At 41.7% G+C, this 20,550-nt stretch overlaps 1 protein-coding gene across 8 annotated transcripts in view; it reads right to left on the bottom strand.

Moving 5' to 3' along the window:
• The window catches only part of LOC109888042 (neurexin-1a), a 790,431-nt gene that overhangs the window by 734,279 nt on the left and 35,602 nt on the right, over nt 1–20,550 (bottom strand). For all 8 annotated transcript variants that reach the window (XM_031835175.1, XM_031835176.1, XM_031835180.1 and 5 more), the window contains exons 3-4: nt 2,748–2,765; nt 57–86 (exon numbers count right to left, since the gene is read on the bottom strand). In XM_031835175.1, coding sequence (XP_031691035.1) covers nt 57–86; nt 2,748–2,765 — 48 coding nt within the window. The remainder of the gene's footprint in view (nt 1–56; nt 87–2,747; nt 2,766–20,550) is intronic.

The raw sequence follows: 20,550 nt of genomic DNA, 5'->3' as shown, positions 1-20,550 counted from the left end.
AATAAGTATTTGTATGGAGCACATGGGGGGAGGGACCAAAGAAACAGAGCCCATACCTTGGTCGCCCATCATCAAGTGTGCCAGACCTTAAAAGAAAACAAGAGCAAAGTCAGCAGAGAAACAGGGGATCACGGAAAGGCTAGGGCTGCCTCCCAAATAGCACCATATTCTCTTTATAGACCACTACTGGATGACCAGAGTCCTATGAGCCCTTGCCAAAGTAGTGCACTATATAGGGAATAGGGTTTTCATTTGGGACATAACCTACTGTAGGTCAAACTGACAGACAGGCATCTGTGTCTGGTAGATGCCTGTGGTATTTTGGAAGGTGTTGGGGAGTCAGGGTAGGGGCGAAGGGGGACGGAGAGTGAGGATGGGGTACAGTCAGACAAGGTTGGGTTAGGGTGTTGAGCATATTTCCAACCAAGAGAGAGGTTGCAATGCATAATCAGCCAGACTTGCTTTAGTTAAATTAACTGTAATAATTGTAGGTTAGTTGAGGTTCCATTTGTCCAAAATGAGCCTCCTCTCAGAATGCTCAACCAGTTCCACCTGCTGTACCTACCTACCCCTAAGCAATGGCCTGACTTGAAGGTTTTGCGATGTGAATCTCTTACAATGGATCCACATTTTTCTACATTAACTTTCAAAGATCCAAACAGGGTATTTGCAAAATAATATTATCAGTTATATAAAGCAATTTGATTGGGCAGGGTCTGGTCATTTTCCCCTCCTTAATGCAAAGATGAAAGACACTATTGTAAGTAAAGACATGATTTAGTGTTCAGTTCAGAGTTTGTTCTTTAAAGTTGTATTCAGTTGTTCACTATGACATGACTATCTTCTTGTAAATGGGAACAGACTATTGTCTACTTCCCACAGCTTGCAGAAACTATAAAATGTTTGTCCTATCCCTTCCAAACCATTAACTTATGTAATGTATCAACAATAACCTGCAGAAAATGTATTTCAAACCAGTGAGAGATCAAAGGCATAGTTTAACAGTGTAGTAGTAGCCTAAATACTTAACCATCTTAACATACATTGCCTTCAGAAAGATTTCAGACCCCTTGACTTTTTCCCACATTTTGTTACAATACAACCTAATTCTAAAATTGATTAAATCGTTTTTTTTCGCCTCATCAATCTACACAAAAACTGAAATTGACATATGTATTCATTTAGACCCTTAGTACTTTGTTGAAGCACCTTTGGCATCGATTACAGCCTCAAGTCTTCTTGGGTATGACGCTACAAGCGTGGCACACCTGTATTTGGGGAGTTTCTTCCATTCTTCTCTGCAGATCCTCTCAAGCTCTGTTAGGTTGGATAGGGAGCATCGCTGCACAGCTATTTTTAGGTCTCTCCAGAGATGTTAAATCAGGTTCAAGTTCTGGGTCTGGCTTGGCCACCCAAGGACATTCAGAAACTTGTCCCAAAGCCACTCCTGCTTTGTCTTGGCTGTGTGCTTTGGGTCGTTGTCCTGTTGGAAGGTGAAACTTCACCCCAGTCTGAGGTCCTGACAGCTCTGGAGCAGGTTTTTATTAAGGATCACTCTGTACTTTGCTCTGTTCATCTTTGCCTCCCAGTCCCTGCCGCTGAAAAACATCCCCACATCCCTCTACCATAACTCTAGAGCTCTGTCAGAGTGACCATTGGGTTCTTGGTCACCTCCCTGACCAAGGCTCTTCTCTCCCAATTGTTCAGTTTGGCTGGGCGGCCAGCTCTCAGAAGAGTCATAGAGATTCCAAACTTCTTCTATTTAAGAATGATGCACTGTGTTCTTGGAGACCTTCAAATGCTGAAGAATTCATTTGGTACTTTTCCCGATATCTGTTCCTCGACACAATCCTGTCTCGGGGCTCTACGGACAATTCCTTCAACCTCATGGCTTGGTTTTTGCACTGACATGCACTGTCAACTGTGGGACCTTATATAGACAGGTGTGTGCCTTTCCAAATTTTGTCCAATCAATTGGATTTACCACAGGTGGACTCCAATCAAGTTGTAGAATAATCTCTAGGATGATCAATGGAAACAGGATGAACCTGAGCTCAATTTTGAATCTCATACCAACAGGTATGACTACTTCTTTAAATAAGTTATTTCTGTTTTCTATTTTTTATATATTTGGTAAAATTTCTAAAAACCTGTTTTCACTTTGTCATTATGGGGTATTGTGTGTAGATTGCTAAGGATTCGTTTTTATTTAATCCATTTTAGAATAAGTCTGTGACGTAAAATGATTGGGAAAAAGTCAAGGTGTCCGAATACCTTCCGAAAGGCACTGTACTGAGCTCAACTTTGGCCAAAACTTTCACTGATATTTATTAACATTAACATCTATGGGCGATTTCAAGAATAGTAACAACTACATCAACATAAGTGAATGTTCCAAATTTTGTCATCAGGATCATGATAAAGAGTGTAGTTAAGAACAGCTAACTTTTCCGAAGCATCATTTCATTATCCCAAACCACGCGTTTCTCCTGAACCAATGACTGAGCACATTTTGCAACAACATCTACCCAGAAGCGCAAATGAGAAAAACATATGGAGCCGACTTACCATTTCAGTAGCACATTTTAACACCATTTCAGTAGCACGTTTTAAAACCATTTCCCCATGACATACAGTATGTTAGGAGTGATTTAAGCCATGAGAACCACAGCATGGTTTCAGTGAATAAATCACAGAGGAAAGATGATAAAAACCATGACAAAGAAAAGAGAAAATTGAATACCCACCTTCAACACGGTTGTCTTCTGCAAGCAGACGGACGAATGGGTGGAAGGAGAAAGAGGAAAAGGAAGACATTCGTTAAGCAGCATGCAGACTGGTACAGGGCCGTTGCATGTCGTAACCATGCAAGGCAACACACATCACATGCAAAGTGCCCTACTTTGTACTTCATCGACAACCCCTGCAGAGGGGAGGTCTCGGTGATTCAGAAGCCCTACTAACTGGCGGGGTTTCAATGCTACAGAGGACTTTGTTTGTTCAAAGTCTGTTCAACTATATAAATTACTACTCTTTGTAAGCTACTTATCGGCTATAAAAGTGGGTCTGTCTTCATCTCTGGATCCTGTTTTGTGATATATGACATCATAAGTATATGATCATATGCCTACCTGGGATACAAGACACAGCTATATTGGTAAAAACTATAAGCTTGTTTAGACCTTGAGTGGATTACTGTGCCCCATCTGGATGGCTTTATGTTTGCTTTGTTGTTAGCTTGTCTGCTAGCTTGTTGTTAGTGTGTCAGCTAGCTTGTTGTTAGCTTGTCTGCTAGCTGTTGTTAGCTAGTCTGCTACAGTAGCTTGTTGTAAGTTTGTCTGCTAGCTTGTTGTTAGCATGTCTGTTGTTAGTTTGTTAGCACAGTGCCAACTGTGCATGTACTCTTTCAATCCCATTTACTAGCCTGTCTACTGTAACAAATTATTAGTTACAGGATTACATTCAAGTGGGAGAAAACAATATGAGTTAGCAAATGTATTGGTGAAAGCTACAAAATGATATAAAATAAGGTGTGAAGAGGTTTTGAATAGGGGACATGCAGTATTCAGTGACAGTGAAATGGGGAGAAATGATGCGGTGTTCGTCAGAAGAGAATGCTATATATATTTTCAAATATCAGTCTTTATTTGTTTTAAAGGCATAAACTGAAAATTGGCAAATGCAAGAATACATTTTTGCCAGATGTGCAGTAACTGTTTATGGTGGGGACTGCTGAAAGAGAGGGAGTGTGTGTCTGGACTTATAAAGGGGCAGAGAGAGGGTTGAGTGGCATCAGGTCTGGACTTTAACATAATCTAAGTGACCTCATGTTCTAATAACTCATAAATAATCAGTAGTGAGCAGAGATTAGGTCCTTGAGGGGAGAATCACCCCGTAGTGAAAGTGAGATTTGTGACATGGTGATAAGGAATAAGGAACATACCCATTCATGTGTGGTCTAAAAACAGTAACAAGACCAAAAAAGTTTTCAGGTCTGTGCCAAAATGATGGGAAATATATTTCAGAAAGTATGTGTTACAATAAAGCATTACATTTGGATAAAGTATGTGTTAGAATAAAAGATGCAATAAATATTGAACAGAGAGGATATAGAATCACATGAGCCACCTAAAACAGAACAACATGTCAGTCAACATTTCTCATCAACATGGCATGTAAGTGTTAGAATTTTAAATGAGTAAATAAGGGAAACTACTGCCTGTTAGAGATAACTAATGTATGTTAGAGACAACTAATGCCTGTTAGAGATGACTACTGCCTGTTAGAGATAACTACTGCCTGTTAGAGATAACTAATGCCTGTTAGAGATAACTAATTCCTGTTAGAGATAACTAATGCATGTTAGAGATAACTACTGCCTGTTAGAGACAACTACTGCCTGTTAGAGATAACTAATGCCTGTTAGAGATAACTAATGCCGATTAGAGATAACTACTGCCTGTTAGAGATAACGAATGTCTGTTAGAGACAACTAATGCCTGTTAGAGATGACTACTGCCTGTTAGAGATAACTACTGCCTGTTAGAGACAACTACTGCCTGTTAGAGATAACTAATGCCTGTTAGAGATAATTAATGCCTGTTAGAGAGAACTGATGTATAACAAATCAATTCAGAAGGTTCACTTTGTAGAAATATCGATAAATACAACTTTTACAAAAGGTGAATACTATTGGTTTTAACACCAGGGTTGGCCATTTACAATACATTTAAGTCCATTTACATTACATTTAATTCCTTTTACATTACATTTAATTCCTTTTACATTACATTTAATTCCTTTTACATTACATTTAATTCCTTTTACATTACATTTAATTCCTTTTACATTACATTTAAGTCCATTTACATTACATCTGTAATATGTTTTAACCAGACATGAATTTGAAGGAGACATTTGTTATTAGAATGCAAAGTTTTAAGATGAGATCAATAATGGCATGCACTCTGATTCTACAGCTTTAGAAGTATATAAGTGATGTAACATATAAGTAATATAAGATATGGTTTTATGTTTTTATCCCAAAAATATACATCTACTATATAATATGTAAGTAATATAAGATTTACTGTAAGTAATATAAGATATCAGTAATATAACATATAAGTAATATAAGATTTCACATTTACATAATGTAAGATACAAAAAATAAAAAATAATATTATATATAACTAATATAAGATTTAACATATAGGTAATATAAGATATAAGTAATATAAGATATAAGTAATATAAGGTTCACCATATAGGTAATATAAGATATAAGTAATATAAGATATAGGTAATATAAGATATAAAATATAAGTAATATATGATTTAACGTATAAGTAATATAAGGTATAAGAAATATCAAATCAAATGTTAAATATAATAAATGTTTTTTATTTACCTCGGCAATGCTGGGCCAATTGTGCGCCGCCCTATAGTACTCTCAATCACAACCAGATGTAATGTAGACTAGATTCGAACCAGGGACTGCAATGACACCTCTTGCACTGAGCTGCAGTGCCTTAGACCACTGTTCCACTCGGGAGCCCAAAGTAATATAAGATATAGGTCATTTAAGATATAAGATATTTTGTAATGTGAGTAATATAAGATTTAAGATAGAAGTCATATAATAAACTCAGCAAAAAAATAAACTACCTCTCACTGTCAACTGCGTTTATTTTCAGCAAACTTAACATGTGTAAATATTTTTATGAACATAACAAGATTCAACAACTGACCATCAACCCTGGTGAGACAAAACCGCGACTTGTCAGTGAAGAGTACTTTTTGCCAGACCTGTTTGGTCCAGCGACGGTGGGTTTAGGCCCATAGGCGACTTTGTTGCCGGTGATGTCTGGTGATGTCTGCCTTACAACAGGCCTACAAGCCCTCAGTCCAGCCTCTCTTAGCCTATTGCGGACAGTCTGAGCACTGATGGAGGGATTGTGCGTTCATGGTGTAACTCAGGCAGTTGTTGTTGCCATCCTGTACCTGTGTGTGATGTTCGTATGTACCGATCCTGTGCAGGTGTTGTTACACATGGTCTGCCACTGCGATGACGGTCAGCTGTCTCCCTGTAGCGCTGTCTTAGGCATCTCACAGTATGGACATTGCAATTTATTGACCTGGCCACATCTGCAGTCCTCATGCCTCCTTGCAGCATGCCTAAGGCACATTCAAACAGATGAGCAGGAACCCTGGGCATCTGTCATTTGGTGTTTTTCAGAGTCAGAAGAAAGGCCTCTTTTCATAACTTTGACCTTAATTGCCTACCGTCTGTAAGCTGTTAGTGTCTTAACGACAGTTCCACAGGTGCGTGTTCATTAATTGTTCAATCTTTATTGAAAAGGGATGGGAAACAGTGTTTAGTGTTTAAACCCTTTACAAGGAAGATCTGTGAAGTTACTTGGATTTTTACGAATTATCTGTGAAAGACAGGGTCCTGAAAAAGGAAGTTTATTTTTTTGCTGAGTTTTTATAAGTAGTATAATATTTAAGATATAAGCAATATAATATATAAGATATAAGTAATATAAAATATAATATTAGATATAAGTCAAATAAGATATTTATTTATTTAACCTTTATTTAACCAGGTAGGCAAGTTGAGAACAAGTTCTCATTTACAATTGCGACCTGGCCAAGATAAAGCAAAGCAGTTAGACACATACAACAACACAGAGTTACACATGGAGTAAAACAAATATACAGTCAATAATACAGTAGAAACAAGTCTATATACGATGTGAGCAAATGAGGTGAGATAAGGGAGGTAAAGGCAAAAAAAAGGCCATGGTGGCAAAGTAAATATAATATAGCAAGTAAAACACTGGAAAGGTAGATTTGCAGTGGAAGAATGTGCAAAGTAGAAATAAAAATAATGGGGTGCAAAACAGCAAAATAATTAAATAAATAGAGTAGGGAAAGAGGTAGTTGTTTAGGCTAAATTATAGATGGGCTATGTACAGGTGCAGTAATCTGTGAGCTGCTCTGACAGCTGGTGCTTAAAGCTAGTGAGGGAGATAAGTGTTTCCAGTTTCAGAGATTTTTGTAGTTCATTCCAGTCATTGGCAGCAAAGAACTGGAAGGAGAGGCGGCCAAAGAAAGAATAGGTTTTGGGGGTGACCAGAGATATATACCTGCTGGAGCGAGTGCTACAGGTGGGTGATGCTATGGTGACCAGCGAGCTGAGATAAGGGGGGACTTTACCTACCAGGGTCTTGTAGATGACATGGAGCCAGTGGGTTTGGCGACGAGTATGAAATAGGGCCAGCCAACGAGTGCGTACAGGTCGCAATGGCGGGTAGTATATGGTGCTTTGGTGACAAAACGGATGACACTGTGATAGACTGCATCCAATTTGTTGAGTAGGGTATTGGAGGCTATTTTGGAAATGACATCGCCGAAGTCGAGGATCGGTAGGATGGTCAGTTTTACAAGGGTATGTTTGGCAGCATGAGTGAAGGATGCTTTGTTGCGAAATAGGAAGCCAATTCTAGATTTAACTTTGGATTGGAGATGTTTGATGTGGGTCTGGAAGGAGAGTTTACAGTCTAACCAGACACCTAGGTATTTATAGTTGTCAGAGCCGTCCAGAGTAGTGATGTTGGACAGGCGGGCAGGTGCAGGCTGCGATCGGTTGAAGAGCATGCATTTAGTTTTACTTGTATTTAAGAGCAATTGGAGGCCATGGAAGGAGAGTTGTATGGCATTGAAGCTTGCCTGGAGGGTTGTTAACACAGTGTCCATAGAAGGGCCAGAAGTATACAGAATGGTGTCGTCTGCGTAGAGGAGGATCAGAGACTCACCAGCAGCAAGAGCGACATCATTGATGTATCCAGAGAAGAGAGTCGGTCCAAGAATTGAACCCTGTGGGACCCCCATAGAGACTGCCAGAGGTCCGGACAACAGACCCTCCGATTTGACACACTGAACTCTACGAGAGAAGTAGTTGGTGAACCAGGCGAGGCATGTCGAGTCTGCATATGAGGATGTGATGATTGACAGAGTCGAAAGCCTTGATCAGATCAATGAATACGGCTGCACAGTAATGTTTCTTATCAATGGCGGTTAAGATATCGTTTATGACCTTGAGCGTGGCTGAGGTGCACCCATGACCAGCTCCGAAACCAGATTGCATAGCAGAGAGGGTATGGTGAGATTCGAAATGGTCGGTAATCTGTTTGTTGACTTGGCTTTTCGAAGACCTTAGAAAGGCAGGGTAGGATAGATATAGGTCTGTAGCAGTTTGGGTCAAGAGTGTCCCCCCCTTTGAAGAGGGGGATGACCGCAGCTGCTTTCCAATCTTTGGGAATCTCAGACGACACGAAAGAGAGGTTGAACAGGCTAGTAATAGGGGTGGCAACAATTTCGGCAGATCATTTTAGAAAGAAAGGGTCCAGATTGTCTAGCCCGGCTGATTTGTAGGGGTCCAGATATTGCAGCTCTTTCAGAACATCAGCTGACTGGATTTGGGAGAAGGAGAAATGGGGAAGGCTTGGGCGAGTTGCTGTGGGGGGTGCAGTGCTGTTGACCGGGGTAGGAGTAGCCAGGTGGAAAGCATGGCCAGCCGTAGAAAAATGCTTATTGAAATTCTCAATTATAGTGGATTTATCAGTGGTGACAGTGTTTCCTATCTTCAGTGCAGTGGGCAGCTGGGAGGAGGTGTTCTTATTCTCCATGGACTTTACAGTGTCCCAGAACTTTTTTGAGTTAGCGTTGCAGGAAGCAAATTTCTGCTTGAAAAAGCTAGCCTTGGCTTTTCTAACTGCCTCTGTATATTGGTTTCTAGCATCCCTGAAAAGCTGCATATCACGGGGGGCTGTTCGATGCTAATGCAGAACGCCATAGGATGTTTTTGTGTTGGTTAAGGGCAGTCGGGTCTGGGGAGAACCAAGGGCTATATCTGTTCCTGGTTCAAAATTTCTTGAATGGGGCATGCTTATTAAAGATGGTCAGGAAGGCATTTAAAAAAAAAAACCAGGCATCCTCTACTTACGGGATGAGATCAATATCCTTCCAGGATACCCCGACCAGGTCGATTAGAAAGGCCTGCTCGCTGAAGTGTTTCAGGGAGCGTTTGACAGTGATGAGTCGAGGCCGTTTGACCGCTGACCCATTACGGATGCAGGCAATGAGGCAGTGATCACTGAGATCTTTGTTGAAGACAGCAGAGGTGTAATTTAGAGGGCAAGTTGGTTAGGATGATATCTATGAGGGTGCCCGTGTTCACGGCTTTGGGGAGGTACCTGGTAGGTTCATTGATAATTTGTGTGAGATTGAGGGCATCAAGCGTAGATTGTACGATGGCTGGGTGGTTAAGCATGTTCCAGTTTAGGTCGCATAGCAGCACGTGCTCTGAAGATAGATGGGGGGAAATCAGTTCACATATGGTGTCCAGAGCACAGCTGGGGGCAGAGGGTGGTCTATAGCAAGTGGCAACGGTGAGAGACTTGTTTTTAGAGAGGTGGATTTTTAAAAGTAAAAGTTCAAATTGTTTGTGTACAGACCTGGATAGTAGGACAGAACTCTGCAGGCTATCTTTGCAGTAGATTGCAACACCGCCCCCTTTGGCAGTTCTATCTTTTCTGAAAATGTTGTAGTTAAGGATGAAAATTTCTAAATTTTTGGTGGTCTTCCTATGCCAGGATTCAGAAACAGCTAGAACATCCGGGTTGGCAGAGTGTGCTAAAGCAGTGAATAAAACAAACTTAGGGAGGAGGCTTCTAATGTTAACATGCATGAAACCAAGGCTATTACGGTTACAGAAGTCATCAAAAGAGAGCGCCTGGGGAATGGGAGTGGAGCTAGGCACTGCAGGGCCTGGATTCACCTCTGCATCACCAGAGGAAAAGAGGAGGAGTAGGATAAGAGTACGGCTAAAAGCAATGATAATTGGTCGTCTAGAATGTCTGGTACAGAGAGTAAAAGGAGGTTTCTGGGGGCGATGAAATAGCTTCAAGGTACAGTGCCTTGCGAAAGTATTTGGCCCCCTTAAACTTTGCGACCTTTTGCCACATTTCAGGCTTCAAACATAAAGATATAAAACTGTATTTTTTTGTGAAGAATCAACAACAAGTGGGACACAATCATGAAGTGGAACGACATTTATTGGATATTTCTAACTTTTTTAACAATCAAAAACTGAAAATTGGGCGTGCAAAATTATTCAGCCCCTTTACTTTCAGTGCAGCAAACTCTCTCCAGAAGTTCAGTGAGGATCTCTGAATGATCCAATGTTGACCTAAATGACTAATGATGATAAATACAATCCACCTGTGTGTAATCAAGTCTCCGTATAAATGCACCTGCACTGTGATAGTCTCAGAGGTCCGTTAAAAGCACAGAGAGCATCATGAAGAACAAGGAACACACGAGGCAGGTCCGAGATACTGTTGTGAAGAAGTTTAAAGCCGGATTTGGATACAAAAAGATTTCCCAAGCTTTAAACATCCCAAGGAGCACTGTGCAAGCGATAATATTGAAATGGAAGGAGTATCAGACCACTGCAAATCTACCGAGACCTGGCCGTCCCTCTAAACTTTCAGCTCATACAAGGAGAAGACTGATCAGAGATGCAGCCAAGAGGCCCATGATCACTCTGGATGAACTGCAGACATCTACAGCTGAGCTGGGAGACACTGTCCATAGGACAACAATCAGTCGTATATTGCACAAGTCTGGCCTTTATGGATGAGTGGCAAGAAGAAAGCCATTTCTTAAAGATATCCATAAAAAGTGTAGTTTAAAGTTTGCCACAAGCCACCTGGGAGACACACCAAACATGTGGAAGAAGGTGCTCTGGTCAGATGAAACCAAAATTTAACTTTTTGGCAACAATGCAAAACGTTATGTTTGGCGTAAAAGCAACACAGCTCATCACCCCGAACACACCATCCCCACTGTCAAACATGGTGGTGGCAGCATCATGGTTTGGGCCTGCTTTTCTTCAGCAGGGACAGGGAAGATGGTTAAAATTGATGGGAAGATGGATGGAGCCAAATACAGGACCATTCTGGAAGAAAACCTGATGGAGTCTGCAAAAGACCTGAGACTGGGACAGAGATTTGTCTTCCAACAAGACAATGATCCAAAACATAAAGCAAAATCTACAATGGAATGGTTCAAAAATAAACATATCCAGGTGTTAGAATGGCCAAGTCAAAGTCCAGACCTGAATCCAATCGAAAATCTGTGGAAAGAACTGAAAACTGCTGTTCACAAATGCTCTCCATCCAACCTCACTGAGCTCGAGCTGTTTTGCAAGGAGGAATGGGAAAAGATGTCAGTCTCTCGATGTGCAAAACTGATAGAGACATACCCCAAGCGACTTACAGCTGTAATCGCAGCAAAAGGTGGCGCTACAAAGTATTAACTTAAGGGGGCTGAATAATTTTGCACGCCCAATTTTTCAGTTTTTGATTTGTTAAAAAAGTTTGAAATATCCAATAAATGTCGTTCCACTTCATGATTGTGTCCCACTTGTTGTTGATTCTTGACAAAAAAATACAGTTTTATATCTTTATGTTTGAAGCCTGAAATGTGGCAAAAGGTCGCAAAGTTCAAGGGGGCCGAATACTTTCGCAAGGCACTGTATAATGTACAGACAAAGGTATGGTAGGATGTGAATACAGTGGAAGTAAACCTAGGTATTGAGTGATGATGAGAGAGATATTGTCTCTAGAAACATAATTGAAACCAGGAGATGTCATCGCATGTGTGGGTGGTGGAACTAATAGGTTGGATAAGGTATTGTGAGCAGGACTAGAGGCTCTACAGTGAAATAAGCCAATAAACACTAACCAGAACAGCAATGGACAAGGCATATTGACATTAAGGAGAGGCATGCTTAGCCGAGAGATCAAAAGGGTCCAGTGAGTAGTGAGGTTGGTTGGGGTCACGGAGATTCAGACAGCTATCCGAGCCATCGGTAGCAAGCTGACATAGCATGGCGGTCTGTTTTTAGCCACCTTGTGTGTTTCCGTCGGTAGGATTAGTGGGGTTCCGTGTGGTAGAGGGGATCAATCCAATTCGCAAAAAAAAAGATATAGTTTTCGAGGCCCATGAAAAAAGAAAAAAAATTGTCCTATAGATCTATTCAGATAGCAGCCAATAAGACAGCTAACGATTAGCGGGCCGCAGATGGGCGTTCAGGTAACGTTGCGACGGAGGAGCCAGCTGGATAACTCCCTTGGGCAGATAACGCCGGTAGTCCAGTTGTGAAGGCCCGGTGGGGCTCCGCGTTGGCAGTAAAACGGGTCCGGATAGGTGATTGTAGCCCAGGAGTGGCTGATGGAACTCTTCAGCTGGCTAGCTCTGGAATAATTGATGTTTGCTCCGGGATCGACGTAAGCCGATAGTCACACGGATAGCAGCTAGCTAGCTGCAAGATCCAGGTATAAATGTCCAGAGCTTGCGGTTGAAATCCGGGGACATGGAGAGAAAAATAGGTCCGGTATGTTCCGGTCCGAGCCGCACCGTACAAAACTGGCGATAGATTTTCGAGCTAAAGGATAGCTGATGACCACAAACCGTGGTTAGCTGAATACTAACGATTAGCCAGTAAAGAAGCTAACTAGCTTCTGGCTAGCTTCTGATTAGCTTCTGGTTAGCTTCAGGCTAGCTTCTGGCTACAGATTTGCGGTAAATAATATATATAAATTGGTGAGGCGGGTTGTAGGAGTTTTTGAAGTTGGGTTTATGGAAAATAAAAAAATATATTTAAAAAGGTATGCAAAGAAAGTTGTAAATATATATATATATATATACGGGACACGACCAGACGAGGACAAAGGACGTCTGACTGCTATGCCATCTTGGTGAAAATTGTATAATTGTATATAGTATAATATAGTATATGAGTTATATAAGATAAGTCAGATAAGTAATATTATATATATAATATAAGATATGTGGTATAAATACGTAATATAAGATATAAGTAATATAAGATATGTTACAGTATAAGTGATAACTATAGAATGAGTCCTTTCTTCATCTGGAAGTATGGTGTCGTCATGCAGGTATACCTACAAGTTGGACATAAGGCCAAACAGCCTAGCTCTTAGCGCCATCAGATGAAACAAGTATCCATCCTACCTCTCCTCAATGGTTTCAGGCCCCGATTCAAGCGATTTATTGACCAAGAAACTTACCAGCACATCAGCTCCCCTTCCAAATCAGACACCATGCACCACAACCAACCAACCAAAATGTGAGAGGAGCAGCATTTTATGAACAAAATAGGACGCAAATGATGTAATAATGAAGAAAATCACAATTATGTGATTTGTGATTTTGTTATGATAAGAGGAAATGTTGAAAATGTTTGTCTGGCATTTCTTCAATTGTGCTGTACTCGGAGGACGTACAATGAGGGTAGGCTATATATACAGCTCTGTCTGAGTTGTTAGAATATTGGGCACTTTGTTCACAAAAGGATAGCTTGATGATGAGCACGCTGCCTATTCAAAAAGCATTCTGGGGTGGCAAAAGGCATTGAACTGGCATGGTGATGTGGCAACAGTAGTGATGAGAGGAGAAATGTCAAAAAGCAGGGTCTGTTTGCTGATATACCTCTATAGCTGTGTCTTAGTTATCATTCCACAGGAACACCTTAGCATTGAAAACATTTCACCAGGGTGAGAGAGTGTTCTTTGGATTGTTAGAATGTGACTGTATTTTGACAAGGATAACAGATATCTTTGTGATGAACATGTCATTCTAATAAAATGGTTTTCAATCCACAATCTGTCCAATGATTTTATCACAGTTTTATTATTATGTTTCCAGTGTTTCCCTTCCTCTTATTTTAGTCATTTTAAAACATGCTTAACTTTTTGAAATAAGAATCACATCCAATGGAATCTGCTTTACTGTAATTTAACTTTGATAAAAATGAGTTCATCCAGCCCTGTAGGTTAATGCACTCTTAAAAATCTACACATCCAAAGAAATAGAAAAGTAGGGTCAAGGAATCTCTATGGCAACCTAGGACAATGTCTAGGAACAGCCAATAAGTACAAACCAAGACAGATAATCCAGACAATGACTAAAGTAGTTCAAATCATGTTTCTATTCTGCCAAGCTATGTACGTTCAAATCATGTTTCTATACTGCCAAGCTACAGTATGTATGTTCAAACCATGGTTTCAGTCAATTCCATACTGAACTTAAATTGTAAATACTTAATTCATACCAGTAGTTTCATTTTCTGACCCAAACTGTTGAACATGACCTTTATACTGTATTCCATTGTAACGGGTGTCATCGTCTGAAGAAGAGGAATCGGACCAAAGCGCAACGTGGTAAGTGTTCATCCTTTTTATTTAAACTGAACACTAAACGAAACCGAAACAGTCCTGTCAGGTGCAGAAAACACTAAACAGAAAATAACTACCCACAAAGGATAGGGGGGGGGGGAGCTACCTAAGTATGCTTCCCAATCAGAGACAACGATAGACAGCTGTCCCTGATTGAGAACCATACCCAGACAAAACAAAGAAATACAAAAACATACAGAAAAGAACATAGAATGCCCACCCAAATCACACCCTGACCTGGGAGGGCGGGGTCTGTCACACCCTGACCTGGGAGGGCGGGGTCTGTCACACCCTGACCTGGGAGGGCGGGGTCTGTCACACCCTGACCTGGGAGGGCGGGGTCTGTCACACCCTGACCTGGGAGGGCGGGGTCTGTCACACCCTGACCAAACCAAAATAGAGACATAAAAAGCTCTCTAAGGTCAGGGCGTGACAGACCCCGCCCTCCCCCCAAAGGTGTGGACTCCGGGCCGCAAAACCTGAACCTATAGGGGAGGGTCTGGGTGGGCAAACCAAAATAGAGACATAAAAAGCTCTCTAAGGTCAGGGCGTGACATCCATGTTAACTATACTAGCTGAATAAGACATATGAAGGGCTTTATTCAGTCTGGATTGCTGAAGCGTTACAGATGACTTGATATAAATGTAAAGGGAGTTACCGTGAATGCAGTCTCGGCTAACGCGGGAACGTTGCCTCTAAACTTCAGTCACGCTGTAACGCTGAACCTCCGCGATACGGAATTGAATAGAGCCCGAAGACTCAGCTGTAGTGTTTAGCCAAGTGCCTTTCATCTAACAACCTCTTGTCAAACTAGGGTTCATGACAGACATCACCATAATACCCCCATCACACACGACATGACACTATCCATCACAAATCTACACAGGCTACTATCGTATGGGTGTTCCTTTAGTGCAGTACCTTTTAGCTAACAACAATTCAAACTAGGGTTGATGTTATGACAGATACCATTTACATCAACCCCCCACCCGTTCAACACACACACACACACACAAAACTGCCCATTCCAAATCTACGCAGCTGGCTGTCTAGTAATCCAGGCAGGAGAATAAACCTCCCGAATCCCTTTGATGAAGCAGCGATACCACAGCCATTGTTCTGTTAATACCACACAACAATACCCAGCTCCCAGTCCTGAGCAAACAACATCTAATACATGTGCTGCATGACATAGTGACATGTAGAGCACATGATTATAGTCAAACCGCTAGCTAGTACACGCATACAGTACAGATCTCTACCCGGAGCATAACATTACCTCTCCACTTCTTCAACTACTTCAAATCACATGGCCACTTCCCTTGCATAGAGCATCTGTATTTAATCAACAACAATATTGCTTTTCTTTAGCCTGTACACTGAATTTGGGACAAATCATTTGGGACAAAACATTCACCGAACCCTAAACCTCAACTACATCTTGTAATAAATAATGTGGATATTGAGCTTGAGGTGACTAAACTGCTTGGAGTAACCTTGGATTGTAAACTGTCAAGGTCAAAACATATTGATACAACAGTAGCTAGGATGGGGAGAAGTCCTAGTTTGTCGCACCTGGACTAGTGTTCAGTCGTGTGGTCAAGCGCCACAAAAAAGGACTTTGTTCAGAACAGGGCAGCACTGATGGCCCTTGGATATACACAGAGAGCTAATACTAATAATACATGAATAATATATATGTCAATCTCTCCTGGCTGAAAGTGGAGGAGAGAATGACTTCATCACTAATTGTATTTATGAGTATGGCAGCAGCTAATGGGGATCCATATTAAATACAAGTAAAAATACCTTTCCACACACAGACTGCATTCATAAACATATGTATTCAATCAGTAGCAATGTGGAAATCTGTTAGAAATTAAGCCATTGCTCATTTCATCTAACCAGCTCCGATACAGTCAACACATACAGCTCAACACTGATCCTCCCACCTAACCATTGCCAAATCAGTGGAGAAATTGAACCTGATTGAACATCTCTGGAGAAACCTGAAAATAGTTGTGCAGCGACGATCTCCATCCAGCCTGACAGAGCTTGAGTGGATCTGCAGAGAGAAACAGGAGAAACTCCCCAAATACAGGTGTGCCGAGCTTGTAGCGACATACCCAAGAAGACTCGAGGCTGTAATCGCTGCCAAAGGTGCTTCAACAAAGTACTTAGTAAAGGGTCTGAATACTTATGTACATGTGATATTTCCATTTTTTTTGTATTTTTTTTTTTTGCAAAAATTTCTAAAAACCTGTTTTTGCTTTGGCATTACAAGGTATTGTGTGTAGATTGATGAGGGGGGGGGGCAATTTAATCCATTTTAGAATAAGGCTGTAATGTAAAAACAAAATGTGGAAAAATTCAAGGGGTCTGAAAACTTTCCAAATGCAATGTATACCTGGTCTACCTGATTATATACCTGGTCTAACTGATATATACCTGCTCTATTGGAAATACGGTTGAAATCGGAAGTTTACATACACCTTAGCCAAAAACATATAAACTCAGTTTTTCACAATTCCTGACATTTAATCCTAGTAAAAAAATACCTGTCTTAGGTCAGTTAGGATCACCACTTTATTTTAAGAATGTGAAATGTCAGAATAATTGTAGAGGGAATGATTTATTTCAGATTTAATTTATTTCACCACATTCCCAGTGGGTCAGAAGTTTACATACACTCAATTAGTATTTGGTAGCATTGCCTTTAAGTTGCTAACTTGGATCAAACGTTTCTGGTAGCCCTCCACATGCTTCCCACAATAACTTGGGTGAATTTTGGCCCATTCCTCCTGACAGAGCTGGTGTAACTGAATCAGGTTTGTAGGCCTCATTGCTCGCACACGATTTTCAGTTCTGCCCACCCATTTTCTATAGGCTTGAGGTCGGAGCTTGGTGATGGCCACTCCAATACCTTGACTTTCTTGTCCTTAAGCCATTTTGCCACAACTTTGGAAGTATGCCTGTTTGTGTCTCCTGACCCCTCCTGTGTCCCCTGATCCCTCCTGTGTCTCCTGATCCCTCCTGCTGCTCCAGTTTCAACTGTTCTGCCTGCGGCTATGGAACCCTGACCTGTTCAGCGGACGTGCTACCTGTCCCAGACCTGCTGTTTTCAACTCTCTAGAGACAACAGGAGCGGTAGAGATACTCTCAATGATCGGCTATGAAAAGCCAACTGACATTTACTCCTGGGGTGCTGATCTGTTGCAAATGGACCAAATGGACAACTTCTGTGATTATTATTATTTGACCATGCTGGTCATTTATGAACATTTGAACATCTTGGCCATGTTCTGTTATAATCTCCAACTGGCACAGCCAGAAGAGGACTGGCCACCCCTCATTGCCTGGTTTCTCTCTAGGTCTATTCCTAGGTTTTGGCCTTTTCTATGCTTCTACACCTGCATTGCTTGCTGTTTGGGCTTTTAGGCTGGGTTTCGGTACAGCACTTTGAGATATCAGATGATGTAAGAAGGGTTATATACATACATTTGATTTAATTTGCTTGGGGTCGTTGTCCATTTGGAAGACAAATTTGGCCATTCCAATACCTTGAGTTTGTTGTCCTTAAGCCATTTTGTCACAACTTTGGAAGTATGCTTGGGGTCATTGTCCATTTGGAAGACCCATCTGCGACCAAGTTCTAACTTCCTAATTGTTGTCTTGAGATGTTGCTTCAATATATCCACATAATTTCCCATCCTCATGATGCCATCTATTTTGTGAAGTGCACCATTCCCTATTGCAGCAAAGCACCCCCACATGCTGCCACCCCCGTGCTTTACGGTTGGGAGGGTGTTCTTCGGCTTGCAAGCCTCCCCCTTTTTCATCCAAATATAACGATGGTCATTATGACCAAACAGTTCTATTTCTGTTTCATCAGACCAGAGGACATTTCTCCAAAAAGTACAATCTTTGTCCCCATGTGCAGTTGCAAACCGTAGTCTGACTTTTTTATGGCGGTTTTGGAGCAGTGGCTTCTTCCTTGCTGAACGGCCTTTCAGGTTATGTCAATATAGGACTCATTTTACTGTGGATATAGATAATTTTGTACCTGTTTCATTCAGCATCTTCACAAGGTCCTTTGCTGTTGTTCTGTGATTGATTTCACACCAAAGTACGTTAATCTCGAGGAAACAGAAGGCGTCTCCTGCCTGAGCGGTATGACGGCTACGTGGTCTCATGGTGTTTATACTTGCATACTATTGTTTTTATAGATGAACGTGGTACCTTCAGGCGTTTGGAAATTGCTCCCAAGGATGAACCAGACTTGAGAGGTCTACAATATATTTTTTCTTGACTGATTTATTTTGATTTTCACATGATGTCAAGCAAAGGGGCAATGCGGTTGAAGGTAGGCCTTGGAATACATCCACAGGTACACCTCAAATTTACTCAAATGACGTCAGAAGCTTCTAAAGCCATGACATCATTTTCTGGAATTTTCCAAGCTGTTTAAAGGCACAGTCAACTTAGTGCATGTAAACTTCTGACCCACTGGAATTGTGATACCACTGTATTATAAGTGAAATAATCTGTCTGTTAACAATTGTTGGAAAATGTACTTGTGTCATGCACAAAGTAGATGTCCTAACCGACTAGTTAATGTTAAATGTGCAACCATAGGGAAAACAATTCTAGATCACCTGTACTCCACACACAGAGACGCGTACAAAGCTCTCCCTCGCCCTCCATTTGGTAAATCCGACCACAACTCTATCTCACAACTCCTGCTTACAAGCAAAAATTAAAGCAGGAAGCACCAGTGACTCGGTCTATAAAAAAGTGGTCCGATGAAGCAGATACTAAACTACAGGACTGTTTTGCTATCACAGACTGGAACATGTTCCGGGATTCTTCCGATGGCATTGAGGAATACACCACATCAGTCACTGTCTTTATCAATAAGTGCATCAAGGACGTCATCCCCTCAGTGACTGTATGTACATACCCCAACCAGAAGCCATGGATTACAGACGACATTCGCACTTAGCTAAAGGGTAAAGCTGCTGCTTTCAAAGTGCGGGAAGCTTACAAGAAATCTTGCTATGCCCTGCGACGAACCATCAAACAGGCAAAGCTTCAATAAAGGGCTAAGATTGAATCATACTACACCGGCTCCGATGCTCGTCTTATGTGGCAGGGCTTGCAAACTATTACAGACTACAAAGGGAAGCACAGCCACGAGCTGCCCAGTGACACAAGCGTACCGGACGAGCTAAATCACTTCTATGCTCGCTTCGAGGCAAGCAACACTGAGGCATGCATGAGAGCATCAGCTGTTCCGGACGACTGTGTGATCATACTCTCAATAGCCGATGTGAGTAAGACTTTTAAACAGGTCAACATACACAAGGCTGCGGGACCAGACGGATTACCAGATCGTGTGCTCTGGGCATGTGCTGACCAACTGGCTGGTGTCTTCACTGACATTTTCAACATGTCCCTGATTGAGCCTGTAATACTAACATGTTTCAAGCAGACCACCATAGTCCCTGCGCCCAAGAACACAAAGGCAACCTGCCTAAATGACTACAGACCCTTAGCACTCACGTCCGTAGCCATGAAGTGCTTTGAAAGGTTGGTAATGGCTCACATCAACACCATTATCCCAGAAACCCTAGACCAACTCCATGCTGCATACCGCCCAAACAGATCCACAGATGATGCAATCTCTATTGCACTCCACACAGCACTTTCCCACGTGGACAAAAGGAACACTTTTGTGAGAATGATATCCATTGATTACAGCTCAGCGTTCAACACCATAGTGCCCTCAAAGCTCATCACTAAGCTAAGGATCCTGGGACTAAACACCTCCCTCTGCAACTGGATCCTGGACTTCCTGACAGGCCGCCCCAAGGTGGTGAGGGTAGGTAGCAACACGTCTGCCACGCTGATCCTCAACACTGGAGCTCCCCAGGGGTGCATGCTCAGTCCCTTCCTGTAGTCCCTGTTCACCCACGACTGCATGGCATGGCACGACTCCAACACCAACATTAAGTTTGCAGATGACACAACAGTGGTAGACCTGATCACCGAAAACGACGAGACAGTCTATAGGGAGGAGGTGCGAGACCTGGCCGGGTGGTGCCAGAATAACAACCTATCCCTCAACGTAACCAAGACTAAGGAGATGATTGTGGACTACAGAAAAAGGAGGACCAAGCACATCCCAATTCTCATCGACGGGGCTGTAGTGGAGCA

The sequence above is a fragment of the Oncorhynchus kisutch genome, linkage group LG11 (genome assembly GCF_002021735.2).
Source record: "Oncorhynchus kisutch isolate 150728-3 linkage group LG11, Okis_V2, whole genome shotgun sequence".
NCBI classification, from domain to species: domain Eukaryota; kingdom Metazoa; phylum Chordata; class Actinopteri; order Salmoniformes; family Salmonidae; genus Oncorhynchus; species Oncorhynchus kisutch.
The sequence above is the reverse complement of the archived record's forward strand: the minus strand, read 5'-3'. Positions and strand labels throughout refer to the sequence as shown.